We start from the raw sequence: 22,640 nt of genomic DNA on the forward strand, positions 1-22,640 counted from the left end.
GATATAATAAGCAGTGAAAGAAGTTTAGTTACTACACTGAGACCATGCTCTGTCTACCCTTGATGTTCATGCAAGTCTCTCAAAGACCCCAAAGGAAACTCCATCACAGACTGAAGGCTGGGCAGTATTGTAATTTTAAGTTTATTCCTGGCCCAGAGCCCATAAGAACTCTGTCCTCCTCACAACCCAGCTGAAAGGGGCTTTGTCTACACTGATTCAGAGAAGGCTTTTAGTCATTAAGACAATTCCATTGAGCTAATAGCTGAAGAAAACACTGTTTTTGTCCATGCCAATAATCTCAGTGTACTGCAAGAGAGCTTCTGAGAAGTTATTTAACTTCTGCTTTCTTCCACATGTTCTAAACAGAAGGTGTCATTTTAGAACAGAAGTACACAAGGGAAGCCAAGTGAGACTTCATGGTTGCTGTGAAGTGTATTACAAAAATACGTGCAGGTTCTAGTTTTCCTCATTTTTACTGGAGCATTTAAATTTAAGGTGCCCCTTAAAAGCCACTCTCTTCTAGAGGAAAGTTTCCAAGACTCCAACAGGAGAGACCGCCTCAGACATTTATAACTCTCCCCCCTCATCTTCCCCCTGCCAAACTAGTGATGGTGGTCTGATCTAAGGGCAAGACCACTACATTGTTCAGTGTGCAGGAGAAGTATAGCAAGCATGGCAATTTTAAAAGGCAATGCTCCTATTAAAAGCCATCACGGACACAAAAGTTTACGTTTTGTAATGCCAGCCAAGGGGCTTAATCAATGCTGGGGCAGTTTACTGCTATAAATGGACATTCACACAGCTTGGCTAATATCCTGGAAAAATGGCTAACACTAACTAGTGCTAGCTAAAGAAAGTGTAAAGTGGGCTCTGAGTCATGGTGGGGTGTGCCAGATAAGTATAACTCAATAGGTTTCTGTTTTAAATTGGCACAACACTGTTAGAAGTCTGCATGTCGCAGCAGATACCACACTAAGCTAGTGTCAGTCATTTCTATGATGATGGTGAGCATTCTGTCCTCCCACAAGAGCGCTAACATGCCAAGTCCCTTAGGGCTCACTGCTCCAAGATGCAAGGTACAACCATTAAAAGAAAACTATCAACATGGACTGTGATTAAGGACATGCAGCCTGTGTTTCATCTAGAAATCATGGCTGTCTCACAGGTAATAGCATGACTCTGGGAGACTGGATCATGAAAGAAGATCAGCTGTCTGAAACTGACTCCAGAAAAGACTGAAGCAATGCTAACTGGAAGAGGTAATCTTGTTTGAGCACCAGCAGTTTATATGCATTACCTGAACTTTCGTTTGTTCAGTACTTCCATGAAACATTCAATATAGTTTATTTTGACATTTTGTTCCATTTTAAGGCTACTGCTATTTCTGCCTTTTGTTTCTCTTCCTTCCCCATCCTCCTTTTTGTTTCACCACCCTTTTCCCTAAGTTTGTGCATCACCTCCTTCCTCCCCTCTATTTTATTCCCTGCAACTCACATTTTCCCCAACCCCCTTGCAAGCTTCACTAAGACCCCATTCCTCAATCAGTCTGTTAAAATGATCAGCAGTTAAGTAGTGCTGACATAAGCTTTAGAGTTCAAATTCAAAGAGTTTACCCCCCTCCATCATTACTTTAGCTGCCTGCAGACTCAGGAAGACAACAGCACATCATGACAGGTTTCAGAGTAGCAACCATGTTAGTCTGTATTCGCAAAAAGAAAATGAGTACTTGTGGCACCTTAGAGACTAACCAATTTATTTGAGCATAAGTTTTTGTGAGCTACAGCTCACTTCATTGGATGCATTCAGTGGAAAATACAGTGGGGAGATTTATATACATAGAACATGAAACAGTGGGTGTTACCATACACACTGTAAAGAGAAAAAAGAAAAGGAGTACTTGTGGCACCCTAGAGACCAACAAATCCACTCAAGCATAAGCTTTCGTGAGCTACAGCTGCATCCGATGAAGTGAGCTGTAGCTCACGAAAGCCCACACCCAAACAAACTTGCTAGTCTCAGGTGCCACAAGTACTCCTTTTCTCTTTGCGAAGAGAGACCAACACTGCTGCTACTCTGAAAACTGTAAAGACAAGGATCACTTAAGGTGAGCTATTACCAGCAGGAGAGTGGGGGGGAGCTTTTTGTTGTGATAATCAAGGTGGGCCATTTCCAGCAGTTGACAATAACATCTGAGGAACAGTGGGGGGGGGGGGGTCACATCTGGAAAGTTCTTTGCAACCATGGAGGCTAGACAGACCAAGTCAGCCATATAAGTAGACAGAGACCAGATCCTGCCCACAGTTCAGGTATTTGGCTTAAGGCATACTGTTTTCATGCCCTTACATACTCCCTTGGTACTTCACTGGAGCTGTGGGTATTAAGCTGATGTTGCCTTTTCCTCCCTACTGTATCAACACACAATCCTAGGGTACAGGGCGCATTTTGTTTAAGGCATTGGGGGTTTCAGCTTTCAAAGACACTGAAGTCACTCAGCCGCTCCAGGAGAGCTATTCTGCGCTGCCTCCGCAGGTCTCACGTGGCTAGGGTCAGTCGTCACGGTGCCCTGGGGAGGGGCCAGGGCGTGTTAGTTACAGCACCAGCCCTGCCCCAGTGGTACGGGCACTGGCACAGCCAAGACACACACAGGGGAATTTAAAGCAGGGGGCAGGCAGCAGAGCAGGGAGCGGGGGCAGGGCAAAGAGCGCAGCACAAGGGGGAGGCAAGTACAGACCTACCCCCGGGCAGAGCCCAGCCAGGGGCTCCAGGACGGGCAGCCAGCCCCACCGGTGTGGGGGGGGCGGGTCATCCGCCCCCCAGCAGGGGTGGCTCAGCCAGCAGCCCCTTGGCAAGGAATAGGGATGTTGGGGGTCACAGCCCCACTGGGAGGAGGATCCAGCCCGCGGAAGGGGCGAAGCGGCCCCAAGGGAGAGGGAGCCGGGGGGTCGCAGCCCCCAGAGGGGGGGGGCTGAGCCCCCAGGGCGCCCTACAGCGACACGAGCCGAGCCGAGCCGAGCCCCGCCCCGTACCTTCCTCTTCTCCTCCACCTCCTCGGGCAGCGCAGCCATAGCGCCCGCCGCTCCTCGCCCACAGCCACCCCCTTCCCTCAGCGCCCGCGGCGGCTCATATAGGCTCAGGCCACCTGACCCACGCGAGCGGGGCCGGGCACCGCCTCCTCGGCACCTCCCCCACCTTCCCAGCAGCACGCGCGCGGCCCACCATAGAGACCTAAACGCGTTTCCCAGAAGGGGGAGCACGCGCCCGGCTTGGGGAGGCCATTTTGGCTCCGGGGGGGAAAGCCCGGCTAGGCATGTACGCTCGGCGACCCTGCCCTTAGTTCAGAGGGCGGCTTGGGAAGTGGGCGTCACCCGTCTCCGTCACTTGTTCACACCCCTCCTCCGATCACAACTGTAACCTTCCGCTAACGTAAATCTCAACCGCCGAACTCCGCGCCGAGGAGGGAGACGAAATGCATTGTGGGTGTTGTAGTTCTCCGGATCAACGCGCTGTACAGCCGATAGGCTGAGGGAAGGAGGGAGAGAACTACAAATCCCGAGAGGCGGCGCGCTGTTCTGGCGGGAAGGTAGTGGGAGGCTAGGCGCTGAGTGAGCGGAGGTAATGGTCTTAACGGTTGGAGGGAGGGCGTTCGGCTGGGGAGCGGGGTAAGGGCCCCGAGTCCGGCGAGAGAGACGGGTTCGGCTGGGCTGAGCCGTGTCCCCCTCTGGCCGGGCCCCCGGTGGGGCAACAGCCTCCCGCTGCCGCCGGCTGGGGGAGCTGCCCCGAGCCGCGTGGAGACAGAGCTCTCCTCAGGGAAGGAGGCACTGTACTAATAGCGTCCAGCCCTCTTCACCCCGGACCTCCCAGCGCTTGGCAAAGGAGGACAGCGCCGTCATCCCACACTTTATAGATGGGGAAACTGAGGCACGGAGCCAGGAAAGTGACTTGGCCATGGCCACCCCGCAGCCCAGTGGCAGGGCTGGGAACAGAACCGAGATCTCCCGCCTCCCAGTTTGTTGTTGTAGTCACCAGGCTAGGCTGCCTCACTGCAACACACGTCCCCAGAGAGACCTTTTAACTTTCTCTGTTAAAGTCAACATCCAGGAAGGGGGACTCTCACCCCAATGTAGTGAAAACTGGCAACACGTGTTGCCTAGTGGTTAGAGCACTCGACTGCTCAGGGATCTTGGGCAAATAATTTTGCCTTTTGTGCCTCAGTTTCCCCATTTGTGAAACGGGGGTAATGTTACTGACATTCTTTATAAAGGGCTTTGAGCACTATGGATGAAAAGTACAATATCAGAACTAGATACTATTATAAACAAGTTAAGTAATGCTCATTGCAGTTACCACTGAGGTGGAATTAGTGGCTTGTATTTGCCACCCAGTAGGCAGCAGTCTTCTTGGCATACGTGCAACTCTAAGGCACGTGACCAGGATTTATCACTGAATTTGAAGGAGTAGGACTAGATTTTTTTTTTTAATTGTCTCTCTGTACAGCGAGTGTAGGCAGAGTTTAATTTTCCTTTGTAAGTGATCATGGGTTCTTTACATACAAACATCATGTGATTAGGGCATAGAGCTTAGTATTCTCCTTCATAAAAACTCAAGAATGTCCTTTAGTTTGTATGCATCATAAGACTTTCTTCTGTATGTCGGCATGAGAGGTCAATGGGCACGTGCATGCTAGCAGGTAGGTTATAAATTTCCCCCAATCCCTAAAATTGGTAGTGTGAGCAAGGGAGAACGGATTATCTCCCTACCCAGATTTTTGTAATGAAACAAAGCTTCCCTGAAATAACTTGCTTCTGGTAACAACGGCTGACCTTTAGATATCACTTTGCTATGCACACCACTTCACATCATTTCATACACAAGGTAGTATATTTTGACAGTCTTTAGAATTTATACCTCTTTCATAATTTACAAACATCACTCCTTATTCTTTGTCTAGCAAGTAGCAAATTATGACCGGTAACTGACCTAAATCAGAGACTGGAAATAATTCTATTAAAAATGAAGAGTGGTCACAGGATTAAAGAAGAGTACCTATTGGCAAGAACGGATTGTTTTAATCAATTCTCTATTCGTTAAGCTTCTGTTCAGTGATAGCAAACATGAAATATAAGGTTCACAAGAAGCCCAAGGTGGACTGACTTTATAATTGTGTCTGTGAAGAACTGAAACTGATGTGTATTTAATGCAAAGTACAGTACTACTTTACACTACCAGAAAGAATAAATGTATTACTAAAAAGAAGGGATCAAGCCCCTACTGTAGGAAGAGCAAAACTGGAGAAAAACATCCTGCCACCAAGTAAAAATGAGAAGTAATACAAAAATTGATATTGTTCAGGTTTTACTCAAAGCTTGTGCAATTAATTTCAATGAGATTGAATGGGGCAGAATTTAGCCCATTACATAAAATCAATCTACATGGTTACTACTCATGATCTAATTTTGGCAATAGTTGCACACTTTGTCTTAGTAAGAAAATGATTGGAATGGATTGGTTTGCCCTTCCATACTACACCTGACTGCTCTATTCTTGTGTGCAGGCAGGAAACTAAACTTGACAAGAGTCTGAATGTCAGGATGCTCAGAGCAAGATTCATGTCAATTTCCCACTGTTGCACACTGGAAAAGAGCTAACAGATATAAGAGGACATGGCAAACATAACAGGACACAACACAATCCTAATTTTTTTTTTTTAAGTAGATCAAGATTTTGACTTATCCCTTTAAGCTTGGATACTGTCCTCTCTGCTGTACAAATGTAATAATAGGGAAATTGTATATTTTGGTATTCAAAATGTCTTAGTAGGAAAGGTTTCCTTTTTAAAAGTACTTTGTTTTTATTCTAAACCAGAAAAAATGACCATAGCTATATTGACCAGGAAGTTATGATTTATTTTTCATTTCCACTACATTCCTTATGGTTTCCCAAAGGGGTTAACTTACATTATACAAACCAATGCAAACAATTCTGGGATGGAACAGCTTGTATTGTGATTTTTTTTTTTTCCCTCTCTTTCTCTTTTATAGTCCACGACGTAATCCTAAAATTACTAGCAATTCCCTTGATGAATTGCTAGTAAGGGAAGCACCTTAACTGGGACTGCATAAGGTCCTTTGTCACTAGGATTGCTCCATCTACTAAGCTATAAGCGCTTTTGGGCACAGATCTTGCAAGTTGTTCTGTGAGCCCCATTGACTTCATCGGGACTCCGTATGAGCACAGGGATGTCCCTGTCTAGAATAATTTATAAGATCAAGACCTCTGTATTTTTTTTCCTAGTACTCTTACTGTTTGAACAGTGTGTGGAGTGTTTGAGAAATGCAGTGAATGAAATGAAAAATACTGAAATGTTTCAAGAACAAAGCAGTCATGTTAGCTTGTAATACATATTGCCTGCATGTTTTATTTGCAAAACATGGAATGAAGTAACTTTGATTGCTAAGTGGATAGCTCTCAGTAGAGGAAACTTAAGCCCTAATAGTGCAAAGACTTGTGCCTATGTTTAATTTTAAGCATACTAGGAAACAGTTATTTCAGTGCAACTACTCAGGGTCAGAACCAAAAATTGCAACTACAACATACTTTTCAAAGCCAGGCTATAAACTAGACTATCTTGGTCTGCAGCTTCTATTAAAGAAATATCCTAAAATGTCTTAGCTTAAAAATAGGACTTGTTTTATTCTCAGTTAGGAAAAAATCTAAATTTTTAATTTAAAATATATATTTTCCAAAACAGCTTAAACTGGTATTTGAAGATTGCGAATATTTTTTATTTCCCTTCTCTCAGGCTTCTCCAAGTCTCAGCTCTCCAGATTCTAGGCTGTACATAAAACTGCTGGCTGCTTTCTCACACGTACCGAGAACAAACACGTCCCCACCATTCCCGAAGAGCTCATCTTCCCTCTCTAGTCAGTTAATTCTACTCCAGGGACTTCCTTCTGTCTAGCCCATGTAGCTTGTCTCTTTCTCCCTGCATGTAGTACCATCTTCTCTGTACCTTCCTACAGTTTTGCTACTGTAAGAGGCAGAGCCTTCTGCACTGCAGCTTCTCCCACTTGCAACAGCCTGCTCTCCACCTCATTTCAAATCAGAAAATATTTTTTCCTTGTCTATACCTCTTATTTTATCTGTCCATCTGCTATTATTTCTCACTATTACTGTATTGTTTAACTCAAAGTGGTTGAAGTTCAGTTGATATGAAAGGCACTAATGAATACTGTGCAGCTTTAATTTGTAAAGGGAGATGATAGCTTGATGATACTAAAGTGCAGTAACTCTTCAAATCATGGAAATTCTTTTTCTACAGTAGGAAATTATGGAAGATTATGAATGCTCCTAACAGAAGAAAGAAAACTCTGTTTAACCATCTATAAATGCTGCTTCAGGGAATGAAATCCCTCAAGCTATTAACCAGAAAATCTGGGAGACTAAAAATGCTGTTCACAGAACATTTTTGCAAAGATCAAGTCCCATGTGTGTGCCTGTGTATCTCCTCCTACCTTTGTAGCAAGAAGAAAAAAGAGAATGGTTATGAACAAGTTGACCAAGAAAGATACATGAACTTGGTCCGTTCTGTCACATCTTCCAAAGCCAGCCCTCAGACACCGGAAACATTGTTTGAAGAAGATAATCTGATATATGGACCAGTGAGTAAATTTAAGCCTCCAGTTAAGAATGTTGAAGCAAAAATTCCAAAAAACTGGGTCCCTCTGATAAACTCCAATAAGAGAGCTTTGCCTTCAAACAGTGACAGAAAGCACCTGCTGAAAATCAGTTTACAAAGGCACAAGATGCCCGGTGTGACGAGTGTTCTTCAGCAAACCATGCCTTTGGACCAGGCGTTCTACCTGAAGAGGTGGAAGCAGCGGATGATTCTGGAACTTGGAAAAGATGGTTTTGCAGAATATACTAAAAGTAAGTCTAACCAAAGTGCTTCTAAAAATAATGGGCCGTGCTCAATAGCATAGCTGCCGCATCTGGCCCTAGAAGACACACACTTTGCATATCCATATAGCAGCATCCATTTCAGAATCCCAAAGCACTTCACAAGAATGCCTGGTATTAATGGACCACATTTTGAGGCCTTCCCTGATTGCTTATTCAGGGATACTCCCATTGACTACAAGAACCACAGGGGTTGGACCAATAACCTAATAGTACTTAGTGGTAAAATGGGATTAAAATTTAGGAGTTCCTTGCTCCAACCCCCATTATTTTGGTAGTACTTGCTAGAATCTGCAACAGGTTGATACTTCCCACCTGATTTATGGAGTTTGACTAGCACTTCTACAGATAGAAAGATTTTTTTTTTAATGTTTGGGAATAAAGTGGCTCACTGCACTATATAACTGATTGTCTGAGGGTCATGGGACACCCAGAATTTTTGAATAACTGGAGATGACAGTTCTGGAGACTTTGATATTTGCATTCAGGGACCCAGACATGGAGTGCAAACTTCAAAGCCTGCTGGCCAGTTATCTGATTTTTAGACCACTTTCTGTCTCAACAGGTCTGAGGCTCTAAGAGTCTTTGGTCCTGCTGTGTGCTCCAAACCAACCAGCATTTGGGCAGCCACACGGCTTGCTTGATATACTGAAGTCCTTAACTTTATATGTGAATTCCAAGTTTTTCTGTGAAGTCCTAGTGCATATCAGGTCTTTAATTCATAAAGACTGTTAACTGATTTTCCCCATGGTCAGTGGGGCTAAGGCACCCTAGTCCTGCTGAAATGCCCAATCTTGGGGGTGCTGGCTAGCTCTTGTTATACCTAGAGCTTGGTTAATACTTTGAAACTTCTTACATAAATTTTTGCTCAACTGAAAAGCTGAATTTGCTATATTCACACTGCGTCTGTGTTCTTGAATATTTTCATGAACAAACATATTAGCAAGAATGTTCTACAGAAACAGCACATTTTAAGCAGCTATCATTCCTAACTCAAACCTTATCCTAAGAGTTATGTTCTGTCAGGTAGCAGATGCATCCAATTAAAACTAACCATCACAGCTTTGATATCAAATACAATGAACTGCTCAAAAGCATTCTACAGGCCAACACTGATTCATAGAAATTGTAAGGCAAATATGTTTGACTAAAGAATAAATCTGACTACATCGTCAATTGCTCCAGGACAATTCATGAACACAGAGGCTAATTTAGATTAATACCTTAAATAATTCCATTATTTGTTCCCTTCCTATACCCTTGAAGCTGTTTCAGCACCAAAGTGGGGCTGATTTTAGAGTCTCAACTATATAGTAGTTTTAAAAATACATATTTATCCCATATATGAGCATTGCTTATTAAGAAAGGGGTTTTAAAGATCTTTTTTCTGTCATCTTTCATAGACATCTTCCTTCAAGGAAAACTATTCCATGCAGCTTTGGAATCTGTCTTTTTATCTGAAGAGGTCCCGTCGAAGGAGCAGGAAAAAGATAGCACGGTCTCTGGCTACTTAGCCAGTGTGCAGCATGTCCTGAGAGACATCAGTGGAGTAAAAGCTCTTGAAAGTGCAGTTCATCATGAGACTCTTCACTATTCAGGGCTTGTAGATTGTGTGGCTGAGTATCGGTGAGATGCTGGTTCTCCTGTTATATCCCACTGTGTTTTATATGACTTTGGTGACCAAACAGCTGGCTTGTGGGCCAGATCTGACCTATTTGATGTTATGTGGCTAAGATGGTAGGACACGTCGCATAGCAGCTGGGAGGTTGAGTGGACTGGGAGAGGAAGCCAGAGAGACTGCAAAGCTGAAGAGGCATCAAAGCAGCAGCACCAGGGATGGAACAGGGGAGGTCAGGCAGGTTGAGGATGAGAAATAGGGATTGGAGGAGAGGAACAGGGGAGATCACACAGATTGCCCTGCTAACAGCAGTGCTGCTATTCTTTTAGCGAGCCATCTCTGCACAGCAATGGAGTGGCACATTTTCACGAAAGGGCTAAGTGAACCAAAGTGGTGTCATTTAGAACTGCCACTGGTATTTGTACTTATATTAGTCCCTGGATCTAATCCAGCCTGTGCAGAAGGAGTTCATAAGTCAGGCTGGCACCAGCAACGTGATAATAACAAATGACACCTCATCAGCAGGAAACAGGAGAAATAGAGTAAAGTGTTTGACTTATGTGTCTGACGTCACATTTTTTTCATTAGCACGTAGTTTAACTAAAATACTCCTCTTTTGCTTGGTTTTACAGAGGCCAGTTATGTGTGATTGACTGGAAGACTTCAGAGAAATCAAAGCCGTATCTCCGGAACACATTTGACAACCCACTACAGGTTGCAGCATATACCGGAGCCATAAACCATGATGCTAATTATGACTTCCAGGTCAGTAGGCCTACTACCTGCTGAGACAAGCAGCAGTGCTCACATCAACTTCATTTTCCCCACTCACGTCCTCTAGTCACCCCCATCCAATATAGAACTGCAGCTAGCATTAACACACTTGCACCTGTCCCAGCCTAAGTTAATTCCACCATCATTGCTGCTCCTGCTGCCTCCCTTGGTCAGCAGTATGTTGTCAGTGTACTCAAGGGACTTTCCACTCATCAGGCCCTTAGCAAATGGCACAACTATTGAGAAGTGCTGAGCTCCCAAATCTCCAGCTGAACTCAGTGGGAACTACAGGTGCACAGCCCTACGGAAAGTCAAACCCTAACGCAGCAAGCCAGTTTACAGTGAGAACATAGCACGTGGCAACACACAGTGGGGGAGAAGAAGCATCCAGCTCCATGCTGCTTTGTGTGAACATGGCATGTGAAAGGGGAGGAGAGGAATCAAACTTGAGATCAGGCAGACAAGGAAATGAGCTAGCAACAAGCACCCCTCATTGCCTCCTAGAAGAGTGCCTTACTCCACTGGCAATTGAATGGATGTGGTTAAATGCCCTCCTTAAACCATCCGGGAACATTACTCCATTCCTTGGCGGTGAAGGGAAGTGGTGCCCGTTACTCAACAGCTGAGGAAGGGACATGTGTTTATAGACTCCAAAGAGGGTCGGCTTGGCCTGAAGGATGGCAGTTCCTGATTTGGAGAGGGAAGATTAAAGCAGGAGAAAATGACAGGATACCCAAGGCCCTGTTAAGGACTTTTTAGGAAAGGAAAGAAACAGATCAGTTAAGCTGAAGACTTGTATAATGCTATGGCAGGATCATTTCATTGAGAAATATAGGAAGTAGCTACATGGTTCTGTTCCTTTTTTTTTTTTTTTTAGTGGCTGTGTTAGGCCAATGATATCACTTTATTCTTCACTGTTAACTTTTTATGTTGTTTTATTTGACAAGTCTGATAGTTAGTGGAACATGCAGAAGGAACCATTTCCTTACAGCCTGATTTGCTGAATGGCATGGGCCTGAATCTGTACTGACACAAGCAAAAATCTACTCAAAGTCCATGGGAATTTTGTCAGTGTCCAGAACACAGGATTAGACCCTTAAGGCCTGATATGTAGGATTGCTGAGCACCTACAACTCCAAGTCATTGGGCACTTCCATACCTTGGAAAACAAGGCTCCTAGTGCTTCATTGTGAATAACATTGCTTATTAAAGTTAGTGGTTTTTATTTTAGCTTTACATTGATCTACGTGGTGAAAATGCAGTTTAATCTTGGGAATAGTCTACTGAACCTGCCTGTTGATATTGAACAACTGATGTTATGCTTTTCATTGCAGGTTAATTGTGGACTTATTGTGGTTTCTTATAAAGATGGTTCCCCTGCACATCCACATTTCATGGACTCAGATCTGTGCTCTCAGTATTGGAACAAATGGCTCCTGCGCCTTGAAGAATACACAGAGAAGGAAAAAAACAATAATTCAATTGAGACAAGTTAGAGGGGTATGATCTGAGCACAGAAGTGAAGCAGGAAGTCTTGAGTTTTAATATAGTCTCCGATACTGACCCTCTTTGACCTTGGGCAAATCACTTAATATCTCTGCCTCAGTGTCCATTTGAAAATTGGGTCTAATACTTGCCTACTTCACAGGGGTACAAAGAGGATTTAATGGGCCAACTTAAATTGGGCTAATATTTACATTTTGCAGCAAGCTTTTATAAAACCTGAAATCAATAGAAATGTTCTCACAATTAAAGAAAAAAATCCAGTTAAAAGTTTATGTAAGCAAACTATCACACTCTTGCAGTGTTTGAAACCTAACCCTTGAACTGAGAACATGAAAGTGAAATTGACTCTGAACCAAAGCAAAACTTGCATTGTCAGAGCTGAGTGAAGTGCAAACAATAAAAGCATAGGTAGTGACAAGTAGACTTAATTTTAAACATTTCAGCTCTTGCTAATCTCTCATCTGTTTACAATGTATGATTTTTATGTTGACAGTGTCCCTATGAAGGCAGAAAAACTACAAGTGCTAAGAATTCTAATTAAACCTTCATTAAGCAATCACTCAGGATGTTAAGACAAGTTGGTTGCTTTAGTAAACATGGCCCACAAAAGAGGAGCAGAAATATAATTTGCATAGCTGAAGACTACCCCTAAGAACCACATAAAACAAGAGGTTGCCCTAACAAGAGGGAGCTCTCCTACAGGTTTCTCTGCCTTCGTATAAAGCTGCGTCTCTCACATAGAGCAAAGTGAGAATGAAACTGAGGCTTTGTATCTTAGCCCCCAATTGGGCAATAAGTCCCATGCAAAACACAGCCCCACTGATTTCACTGGGGTGTTGCATAGACGAAGGGGGCTCACCCATGCAGAGCTAATTGCAGGATCAGAACCTGGGGCGCGGGGGAAGAGATGTATAGTGATGCCCGAATATTTTTCAGAAACCTTAGTCTGTGGTTTTGAAATTTAAGAACTGACGATTTAAGAACTGAAAGCTGATGCTAGTTATAAAATAAATAAGTAAAAACGGCAACCATATCCCTCACGGACTAGAAAGGTATCTTGCTTTCTGTTAATACGTTAAGTCGACTAAATAAGTTTATTGATTAATAATTAGTCCTAAAATACAGGAGTCACTTTTGAGACTCATTTCATAAAAACGAGTTTGTAAGAAGGGAGAGTAACAAGATAGTGTTGTAAATGTTGAATAAACACTATGGGGTGGTTCTTAGGTGGTGTTGCTTTGTGTATGTGTCAGCTTTTCTCATTTGTTTCATTCCTTTGAATCATACACTTGAGCTTTTCTTGTCATCACTCAGAATTACGTATTTAAGTACAGCTAATCCATAATTTTAAAGACTACCAACCAGACAGTACCCAAAAAGGACTGAACAGGTTTGCTTTTGAACAGAAAAAGGGCCATGCTGGGTCAGACTCATAGTCCATATAGCCCAACAGTTCTCACAGTGGGTTGGGACCCCAAAATGGGTCACGACCCTTTTTTAATGGGGTTGCCAGGGCTGGCATTCGCCTTGCTGGGGCTTGGCACTGAAGCTGAAACCTGACACCCAGGGCCAAAGCCCAGGGTCTTCAGGTTATAGGCTCCCTGCCTGAGACTGAAGCCCTTGGGATCTGGATTTGGCCCCCCCACCCAGGGTGGTGGGGCTTGGGTGAGCCTAGGCTTCTGTCTCCCCTCTGGGGGTTGTGTAGTAAATTTTGTTGTCAGAAGGGGGTCACGTTACAATGAAGTTTGAGAACCCCTGATGTAGTCCAATATCCTGTCTTCCAGCACTGACCAATGCCAGACACTTCAGAGCAAATTAACAGGACAATTATCAAGTGATCCATCCCCTTATTTTGTAATGCGTAACTGATCCATGAGAGGACCTTCCTCCTTATCCTATGACTGCTTACTTTGCTTAAGAGATTTTGGTGTGGGATCTTGTCAAAGGTGTTCTGAAAGTCCTAGTACCCAATGTCAACCAGATCACTCTTGTTGACGCCCTTAAAGAATTCTAATAGATTGGTGAGGCATGATTTTCCCTTATCAAAGCCATGTTCATCTAGCTGTCTGATAATTCTGTTCTTCACTATAGCTTCAACCACTGTGCCTAGTACAGGCTGTTAAGACTAACTTCAGTAAGTGCCAAGATCACGTCCAGAGCCTTTTTTTTAAAATCAGTGTTACGTTACCTGTCCTCCAGGCATCTGGTATAGAGACTGATTTAAACAAGAGGTTTCATACCATAGCTGGTTGTTTTTCAGTTTCATATTTGAGTTCCTTCAGAACTTTTGGGTGAATCTGGTCCTGGTGACTTACTACTGTTTAATTTATCCATTTGTTCCAAAACCACCTTTAATGACACCTCAATCTGGGACAGTTGATAGGAGCTGGAACTACGGGTACTACCGCACCCCCTCACTTGAAGTGGTTTCCATCATATACAGGGTTTACAGTTTGATTCAACAGCTCTCAGCACCCCCACTATGAAACCTGTTCCAGCACCCCTGGGACCCTTCCTCAGATTTGTCACCTAAAAAGAATGGCTCAAGTGTGGGAATCTCCCTCGCATCCTCTGTGGTGAAGACCGATCCAAAGAATTCATTTAGGTGCTGTTCAACAGCATTGTCTTCGAGTGCTCCTTTAGCACTTTGATTGTCCAGTAGCCCCACTGACTGTTTGGCAGTCTTCCTGCTTCTGATGTACTTTCAAAAATGTTTTGCTGTTTTTATGTCTTGCTCGTTGCTCTTCAGATTCTTTTTTGTCCTGACTTCTATACTTGACTTGCCAGAGTTTGTTTCTTTCTAGTTTCCTCAATAGGACTTCACTTCCAGTTTGTAAAGGATGCCTTTTTGCCTCTAACCACCTCTTTTACTCTGCTGTATAGCCATTCTGGCATATTTTTGGACCTCTTACTGTTTGTTTGTTTGTTTTTTTTGGGGGGGGGGAGGGAGGATATATTTAATTTGGGCCTCTATTATGGTGTTTCCATGCAGGCGTTTCACACTTGGCACTGTTCCTTTTAATTTATGCTTAATTAGCTTCCTCGTTTTTGTGTAATTCTCCTTTTTAAAGTTAAATGCTACTGTGGTTGGTTTCTTTGGTATTCCCTCCCCCCCTTACAAGGATGTTAAATTGAATTGCATTATGGGCGCGATCAGCAAGTGGTTCAGCTATATTCACCTCTTGGCCCAAATCCTTAGAGCCCTGTGCGGATACAAAATTTCTGTCTACATGTGATCCGTAAACATGGTCCATGGGTATAAATCATATAGCTGCAGATTTGCAGGGCTCTAATCTAAAATTTGGATCCGCATCCATCCGCAATCTGCCAACATGGTCTACAGCTATCCACATCCACAGCTATAAAGCGGATATCCACATATTTGCGGGGTGCTACAGATCCTGTGCTCCACAAAATCAGGAATTGCCTCTCCCCTAGTGGGTTCCATAACTAGCTGCTCCAAGAAGCAGTCATTTAAATGCTGCACAGAAATTTTCTCTCTGCTTCCTCTCCTGTGGTGACATGTATCAGTCAATGAGGGGATAGTTGAAATCCCTCTTTATCACTGGGTTTTCTGTTTGTGTAGCTTCTCTAATCGCCTTGAGCATTTAACTGTCACCATCCTGCTGAAATGGGTCAGTAGTATATTCATAGTGCTATATTCTATTATTGAAGCATGGACTTTCTATCCACAGAGATTGTTTATTCAAGCAAGTTGGATAAGCTTCTAGCTGTAAATAGAAAGCTAGACTTGAATTTGCAGCTCATGCAGAGCACACAGCAGTGTGGAAAACAATACAGTGAAACTCCATATCCGTTATTATGGCACTTCCTTGTTCACATCTTGCCTGTGAATTGTGTGTTTACATAAGAGCTAATTAGATTCATAACTAAAAGGACAACTGTGACACAGATGCGCATTTGTGGTTCACTGCTTTGTGTCAGCAGCTCTTCTCAGGCCTGACATACTCACTGCACCTAACACTTGTCATAAGCTATATCTAAATGAAAAAAGAAAAGGAGTACTTTTGTCACCTTAGTCTCCAAGGTGCCACAAGTATTCCTTTTCCTTTTGTGGATACAGACTAACACGGCTGCTACTCTGAAATATATCTAAATGGTATCTCATTAGATATTAGTAAACTAATAACTCACTGATAGTTAACGTTCTTGCATGATACGTGTACAGGGTGTGTACAAAGAATTATGAATATGTGCTAGAATTATTTCTTAAAATGTGTTTGGCAAGCAGTGCATAAACCCAATCTGTCCTAGACAAAGGAATGTGTATTTGCCTGTCAGGCAGAGACAACAAAGATCTAATTACATAAAAGGTAACAAAGCTGTCAAGCAGGGGCAAAGATAGCTTGACATCTGCATCCCAGCAAGAAAGAGAAACCTTATCTGGACTATAAAGACAGAGGATCTAAACCTCAAATGAGAAGTAATTCAAACAACTGATTGTATACATTACTGTATTATAAAAGTGTGTCCACTCAGCATGCTGTGACCACAAACAATAGAGGCCCTTTTTACATACAGATCAGCAGGGGGATGGGAAGTCCACAGAAAGGGAAGAACTCCATGAGGTCAGCCTGAGTCAGGGGACAAAACAATAAGTTTGGGAAGATGTATGGAGAAGCCATCTTGGCACCTATCACTGGACAGACACAAGGGAACAGAGCTCTGGCAAGTGAAGAAAGGAGTTCCTTCGACCAAGGGGCTCAAAGTCTCTGGGACTGGAAGATGGGGAAGAACCTTGAACAAAGACTGTAGCTTGTTAAGTTAGGTCTTAGCCATTAGAATGTGTATTTTTACTTTTGTTTGCAACCCTTTCTAACTTTCTTGCTTCTACTTGGTGTCACAACCTATGTCGTGTTATTTTGTTTTATTTTCACAACACACCAACTCTGAGCTGTGCTTGAAGGGAAGGGAGCATTTGCCCCAGCCCCAATAAGCTGTAATGTGCTTTTGTCTCTTTAAAAGAGACAACAAATGTTATTGGCACTCTGCATGTTCTACGGAAGGGCTGCGACTCTTCAGGGCTGACAACACGGGAAATTCAGGACTGGCAGCGTGTTGGGATCATCTTGCCAGGCGTAACCAGAGTGGGGCCAGGGGTAACAAGCAGGCTGCTGGAATCAGAAATGCTGAATTAGAGCTAACCCACAGACACTCAGACCAGGCTTGTATGCTGCCTGGGAGCATCTAGACAAGAGCAGAGCCTTTTGCGGGTTACAGGACAGGCAATGATACGACCCCTCTGGACTGCACTCCGGAATGTGACCTTAACATTCCGGACAGGCCTAAAAGCCATATTTAGATAGCTGAGCCGATGACTAGTCAGGGCTGCCATAGTTATGCTACCTGTTATGCAGGGATGTCCCACAAGTCAGAATTGCAGTGTTTAGGTGGGTGGTTTCAAGTGCATTACTCGATGGGCAATATTTTGTGGAAGGGTGAACCTGTATATAGCAAAGGGATGGCACAACCGAAGAACATCTAAACTAGGAAATGAGAGGAAAGCCCCAGGCGCGAAGCTGCAGTCAGGTTGGATCATCTATGTTGCAAATGCCTCAAAAGTCAGGAGAATGGCTACTAGGAAAGAGAGCGCCGAGCGTTCTAACGACAGCTGCACAAGGTTAGAATGCTGAAATTGTTTAATGTAGGATATGACACAGCCGCTAGATGTCTGCGTGCAGTATGGAGTTCCACTCTGGAGGTGGCCCAGAGGACACAAAGCTGGAACAAGGGCTGTGGGTAAGCCTGTTTGCATCTGGCTGCAGTTGATTTATTTACTAAAACACCTGTTTAAAGAGGAGAGGCGGAATCACCTCTCAACTGATAAACTAAACCGTAATAAGTCAACAGGACTGGATGGTATTCACCCAAGAGTTCTGAAGGAACTCAAATATGAAATTGCAGGACTACTAACTGTAGTCTGTAACCTATCATTTAAATGAGCTTCTGTACCAAATGACTGGAGGATTTTTGTGGGGCCAGTTTTTAAAAAGGGCTCCAGAGATTGATTCTGGCAATTACAGGCTGGTAAACCTGACTTCCGTACCAGGCAAATTGGATGGACAGGGATGGTGTCCCTAGCCTCTGTTTGCCAGAACCTGGGAATGGGCGATGGGATGGATCACTTGATGATTACCTGTTCTGTTCATTCCCTCTGGGACCCCTGGCATTGGCCACTGCCGGAAGACAGGATACTGGGATAGCTGAACCTTTTGTCTGACCCAGTGTGGCCGTTCTTAAGACCGTTTCTAACGCCATATTTAGCGTCTGATGCTGCACCACTGAAGTCAAAAGACGCATGAAGAGCACTACACCAAAGTGGTCAGTAGGGTGGCAGGAAAGGTTATTCAGGACTTTTCCAGGTCTAGTCACTTAGGCCTGGTCTACTCAGGCTTTTTTTATTTTATTTTGTAAACACCACAACTATACTGGTCACTTTTTCCATTAGTAAAATGCTTATACCAATACAACCCTAGCCTGGATGTCGTTATACTAGGTGTGACAAAGTTCCTGCTCTGCCTTGGTGGGTCTTGCGCTTATTGGCGGATTTGCTCGCCTTGGAGCTTCACGGCAGCCCTCAGCTTGGCCGTTTTTCTGAACCCACAGTCCAGGTCGACTCCTCCTGTGTCTGACCAGGAGTTGGGAGGATTTGGGGGGAACCCGGGCCCGCCCTCTACTCCAGGTTCCAGCCCAGGGCCCTGTGGAATGCAGCTGTCTAGAGTGCCTCCTGGAACAGCTGTGCGACAGCTACAACTCCCTGGCCTACTTCCCCACGGCCTCCACTCAACGCCTTCTTTATCCTCACCACAGGATCTTCCTCCTGGTGTCTGATAATGCTTGTACACCTCAGTCCTCAAACAGTCCACATTCTCACTCTCAGCTCCTCACACGCACACCACAAACTGAAGTGAGCTCCTTTTTAAAACCCAGGTGCCCTGATTAGCCTGCCTTAATTGATTCTAGCAGCTTCTTGATTGGCTGCCGGTGTCCTAATCAGCCTGTCTTAATTGTCTCCAGAAGGTTCCTGATTGTTCTGAAACCTTCCCTGTTACCTTATCCAGGGAAAAGGGACCTACTTAGCCTGCTCTTCTGCTGCTGTCCTCTGGTCTGGGCTTTCCTTGCTTTTTGCCCCTGCTTTCGGCTTCCCCCCCGACCGAGCCAGACGCTTTCCCCCTTTCTTTTCTTTTTGTTGTTTTTTTTTTTTTCTTTCTCTGCTGTTGCTAGAGTGCTGGCTGGCTGTTAGCCCCCCCCACCTGCCCTCGGACGCTGCTGCCGCTCGTGCTGAAACCCCCCCCCCCCGACCGAGAGGGGGGGGGGCCTGCCGGCCCACTTCCCCAGAAGGGGGGAGTGGAAGGACCCAGCCCCCAGACCCAGCCGCTTGCTGTTTGTCTGCGAACCCATCTCCGGTCGAGAGGACTCTGATCACTTGCTCCGGCATTTCTGAAATGCAAAAAAGAAAGCCCAAAACAGACAGAGAAACAGCTGTCCACCGGAGGAACACCGCCTGGGGAATTTACAAATCGCCGTGGAGGGGGCCTAAGACTGAGTAACTTTCAAACTGTGCTCTTGTGTGAGGGGAGGCCTTGACTGTGTCTTAACTGTATTTGTAGGGACACAGGGGGTGTGGCACGGAGCTGCCCCCCGATCCATCTGTGTCCTCCCAACCCCCACACTACGATCTTTACCCCCCCACTCCACCATCTTTGCTGGCTGTCCAACATCTGCCTCTGGACCCAGCTGCTCGCCCTGACTCCACCGCGTGGCCCAGAAGCACCAGCCAATCAAATAGGACTCTCTGGACAAGCGTACGGTGGTTCATGTGCCCCCCCCCCGAATTGTCCACCCCACAGCTTGTCCCTTTCTATCTGACCCAACTCCTGTTAATCACCTGTCACCGCCCCCGCTGGGGCATCGGCAATGAAGAGCACCGAGGTGAACTCCACCGCTGCCATGCCCATTGCCTCCCCAGACTCTAGGGAAGCCCCCCCAGCCGGCGGGAAAGGCCAGGGCAAGAAGAAGGGGAAGGGCCCCGCTAAAACTACCGGGCCCTCCATGGCAGGGGCCACCCCCACTGCTGCGGCCCCACCACCGACCACAGCGTCCTCCCCCACTGCCCCCTCCACCAGCTCTGCGGATGTCCCTCCCTCAGCCCCCAGGATGTATGCCCGGGCAGCGGCAGCCCCCCCGCCTGCCGCCTCGTCATCTCTCCTGCCCACCACCTCCGCCATCATCAATAGCGGCCAGGGCCCCTTTCCCACCATGACAAAGAAGCACGGTGTCTGATGCCCCCTGGTGCCTGCCTCACCCACGTGGAGACCTACGTGCGGGCGTTGGCGAGGGTGGTGGGGCCCTCGGCCATTGTGGCGGCCTCCAAAATGTACGGGAAGGTCGTTTTCTTCTTAGCATCGGAGGCTGCCGCCCAGGAAGCGGTGGAGAGGGGCCTGGCAGTGGCGGGGGGAGGGGGTGTTTGTCCCCCTAGAGCCGCTAGAGTACCTGGGCGTCCGCCTGGTCCTGACCTCTGTCCCTCCTTTTCTCCCCAATGCTGCCCTGCTACCCGCCCTTTCCACCCTGGGGAAACCTGTTTCTGTTATCAGCCCTCTCCCGTGGGGCTGCAAGGACCCCACCCTCCGTCACATTTTTTCCTTCTGCTGCCAAGTGCAACTTTTACTGCCGTCGGCGGTGCGTGACCGAGTGGCACTCGAAGGGTCCTTCCTAGTCCCCCACGAGGGGGCCCGTTACCGGGTGTGCTTTTCCAAGGGGGAGGCCCGGTGCTACCTCTGCCGGGCGTCAGGGCATGTCCGGAGGGACTGCCCCTTAGCCCGGCAAAGAGGGGCACCTGGGATCCCCGAGACCTGGCAGGACATCGGCTCCGTCATTGCCGACACCCCTGGCCACCCGGTACCCGAACCCACCCCCCCTCCTCTTCGGACCACCGCTACTCCCGCTCAAGCCCAAGAGGCACCTCCCCTACTACGCCCAGACAAGCGAGAGAGCCCCGCCCTCGCTGCTGACAATCTATCGGGGCCTATGGAGGAGGGTGTGGCAGAGATACCACCAGGCATGGGAGAGAGCCTGCCCCAGGGAGAATCCTCCCTCCCTTATGCTGCCCCACCGTTCCCCCCCCCAAGTCCCTGAGCCATCGCCTTTACCCCCTGACACGACCCCTGCTACCCAGCCCCCAGATGATGCCATGGAGGCTGGGCCCTAGTCCAGGGGAAGCGAGGCAAGCGGAAGGCTCGAGCTCCGCCTCATCCACCCGAGGCGGAGGCCCCCCGGAAGACCAGGAAGGGGGGCACCAATGCCAAACCTTCCGCTTTGCCCACAAGTGCTTCCCATCCGGGACAAGTGTGTCAGCCGGGAAAGACATGGCAGCACCGGAGGGTAGTGTCTCCCCTCCACGGGAGACCCTCCCCTCCAAGACCCTCGAGGAAGTCCCTTCTGTCCTGATGCTACCCAAAGCCCCCGTGAACCCTGAGGCAACCGTCGTGGCGGGTGCCGGAGGGGAGAACCCCGGGGCGGTGGAAAGTGTCCTCTCTTCCATGTTCGAGGAGATCAAGGCCTTAGATCTGACCCCGGTCGCCCAGGGGGAGGATGACCTTTTGCCAGCAAATCTCGATCTGGGCGACCTCACTCCACCCCTCTTTTCCCCATGCTCCCTCCCCCAACTGCTGTTTCTGCTCCCACCTCTGAGGAGCCCCTGGACTCCTCCATCGACCCGGCCGCTGATGGCACCCTGCTGACGACCACCGAGCCTGCTCAGGTGACAGCCGGCGCCACGCGGCCAGGGCACAAGTCGCCAGGGGCACCCCCCATTGGTGCGGAGCAATTGACTTCCTTCCCGGGCGGGGGCCCTACAGAAGATAATCCACCTCCTGATCCTGTGGCCACTAAATCCACCACAGAACGCGCGCCCAGTGTCACTGAGAGCTCCCTCCCCACCCCCTTAACCCTTGAGCCTGATTGGGAGGTGCCACCATCCAGCTGCTTGCCTCCCGAAACCCAGAACCTCGCCTCTGCCCCTGCCCCTGCCCCTGCCCCTGCCCCTACCCCTATCCAATTTACCTCCTGCAATATCATTGCTGCCCCCGAGGCTGTCTCCTTCCCTTTCCCAACTGATGACCCCCAGGGAGCGGCCTTTGTGTTTTCCTGCCCCGACCCATTAGGAGCTGCTATATTCCCTCCACCGTCCCCTATCGCCCCAGAGCTTGAGGCGGGCCTAGAAGCTCCAGCCCATCAGGCACCCCGTCGGGGGTCCACACCCTGCTTGTCTGTTTTAGTGGACCACAGGGCTGCACCAAGGGCCCCGCCGGGGAACAACCGGGAAACTGTAACCACACCCCCCCATGAGCTGCGAGGAGAGCTGCGGAAGTTTTTAGAGGATATCCGTGGCTCCCGCAACAAGGTACAACTTGCTCTCCAGCGATGGGGGGACTTTTCTCAAATCCTCCGGGCCACAAGGGCCCTCATGGGGGAAAGTAAAGGGACGGGGAAGCAGGAAGCAGGTCCGCGTCTTCCGTGAACAATTACCTACGGGATGGGTCATGGACTGCTGCGCGGCCCGCTGGGAGATGCGAGCGTCCCTGCCAGTGAGGACCCCCCCAACCCTCCCCATGACACCTCTCACCATCGCAACCATCGCACCAGGGTTGTAGGTTGGCTCTCTGCAGGTCCCAGGTGCTCTCCTTCCTTCGGGAGGGAGGGTACTCTGTGGTTTTCCTGCAGGAGACCCATACGGACCCAACTGCCGAAGACAGTTGACGGCTGG

At 47.1% G+C, this 22,640-nt stretch overlaps 2 protein-coding genes across 3 annotated transcripts in view; one reads left to right on the top strand and one right to left on the bottom strand.

Annotated features, from left to right (window-relative positions):
- Positions 1-3,168, bottom strand: part of SNX5 (sorting nexin 5) — a 37,605-nt gene extending 34,437 nt beyond the window's left edge. Inside the window, exon 1 of the mRNA XM_074949713.1 lies at positions 3,027-3,168. Coding sequence (XP_074805814.1) covers positions 3,027-3,065 — 39 coding nt within the window. The 5' untranslated portion in view covers positions 3,066-3,168. The remainder of the gene's footprint in view (positions 1-3,026) is intronic.
- A 305-nt stretch (positions 3,169-3,473) lies between these two features.
- On the top strand, positions 3,474-13,061 carry MGME1 (mitochondrial genome maintenance exonuclease 1). 2 transcript variants are annotated; one of them, XM_074949714.1, is made up of 5 exons: positions 3,474-3,612; positions 7,319-7,926; positions 9,360-9,582; positions 10,207-10,339; positions 11,683-13,061. In XM_074949714.1, the coding sequence occupies exons 2-5, from the start codon at positions 7,386-7,388 to the stop codon at positions 11,842-11,844; spliced, it is 1,059 nt and encodes a 352-aa protein (XP_074805815.1). In that variant the 5' UTR covers positions 3,474-3,612; positions 7,319-7,385; the 3' UTR covers positions 11,845-13,061. The 2 variants fall into 2 exon arrangements, with proteins under 2 accessions (XP_074805815.1, XP_074805816.1); XM_074949715.1 differs by lacking the exon at positions 3,474-3,612 and adding an exon at positions 3,636-4,687.
- Positions 13,062-22,640: the final 9,579 nt, after the last annotated feature.

Source organism: Natator depressus, chromosome 3 (genome assembly GCF_965152275.1).
Source record: "Natator depressus isolate rNatDep1 chromosome 3, rNatDep2.hap1, whole genome shotgun sequence".
NCBI lineage: Eukaryota > Metazoa > Chordata > Testudines > Cheloniidae > Natator > Natator depressus.

What these genes read in the sequence shown, in the direction of transcription:
- MGME1 (XM_074949714.1), top strand. Translation starts at nt 7,386, where the DNA reads ATGCTGCTTCAGGGAATGAAATCCCTCAAGCTATTAACCAGAAAATCT. An exon ending in TTTTGCAGAATATACTAAAA is followed by an intron (nt 7,927 to 9,359) that starts GTAAGTCTAACC and finishes CATCTTTCATAG; the next exon opens with ACATCTTCCTTCAAGGAAAA. An exon ending in ATGCTAATTATGACTTCCAG is followed by an intron (nt 10,340 to 11,682) that starts GTCAGTAGGCCT and finishes TTTTCATTGCAG; the next exon opens with GTTAATTGTGGACTTATTGT.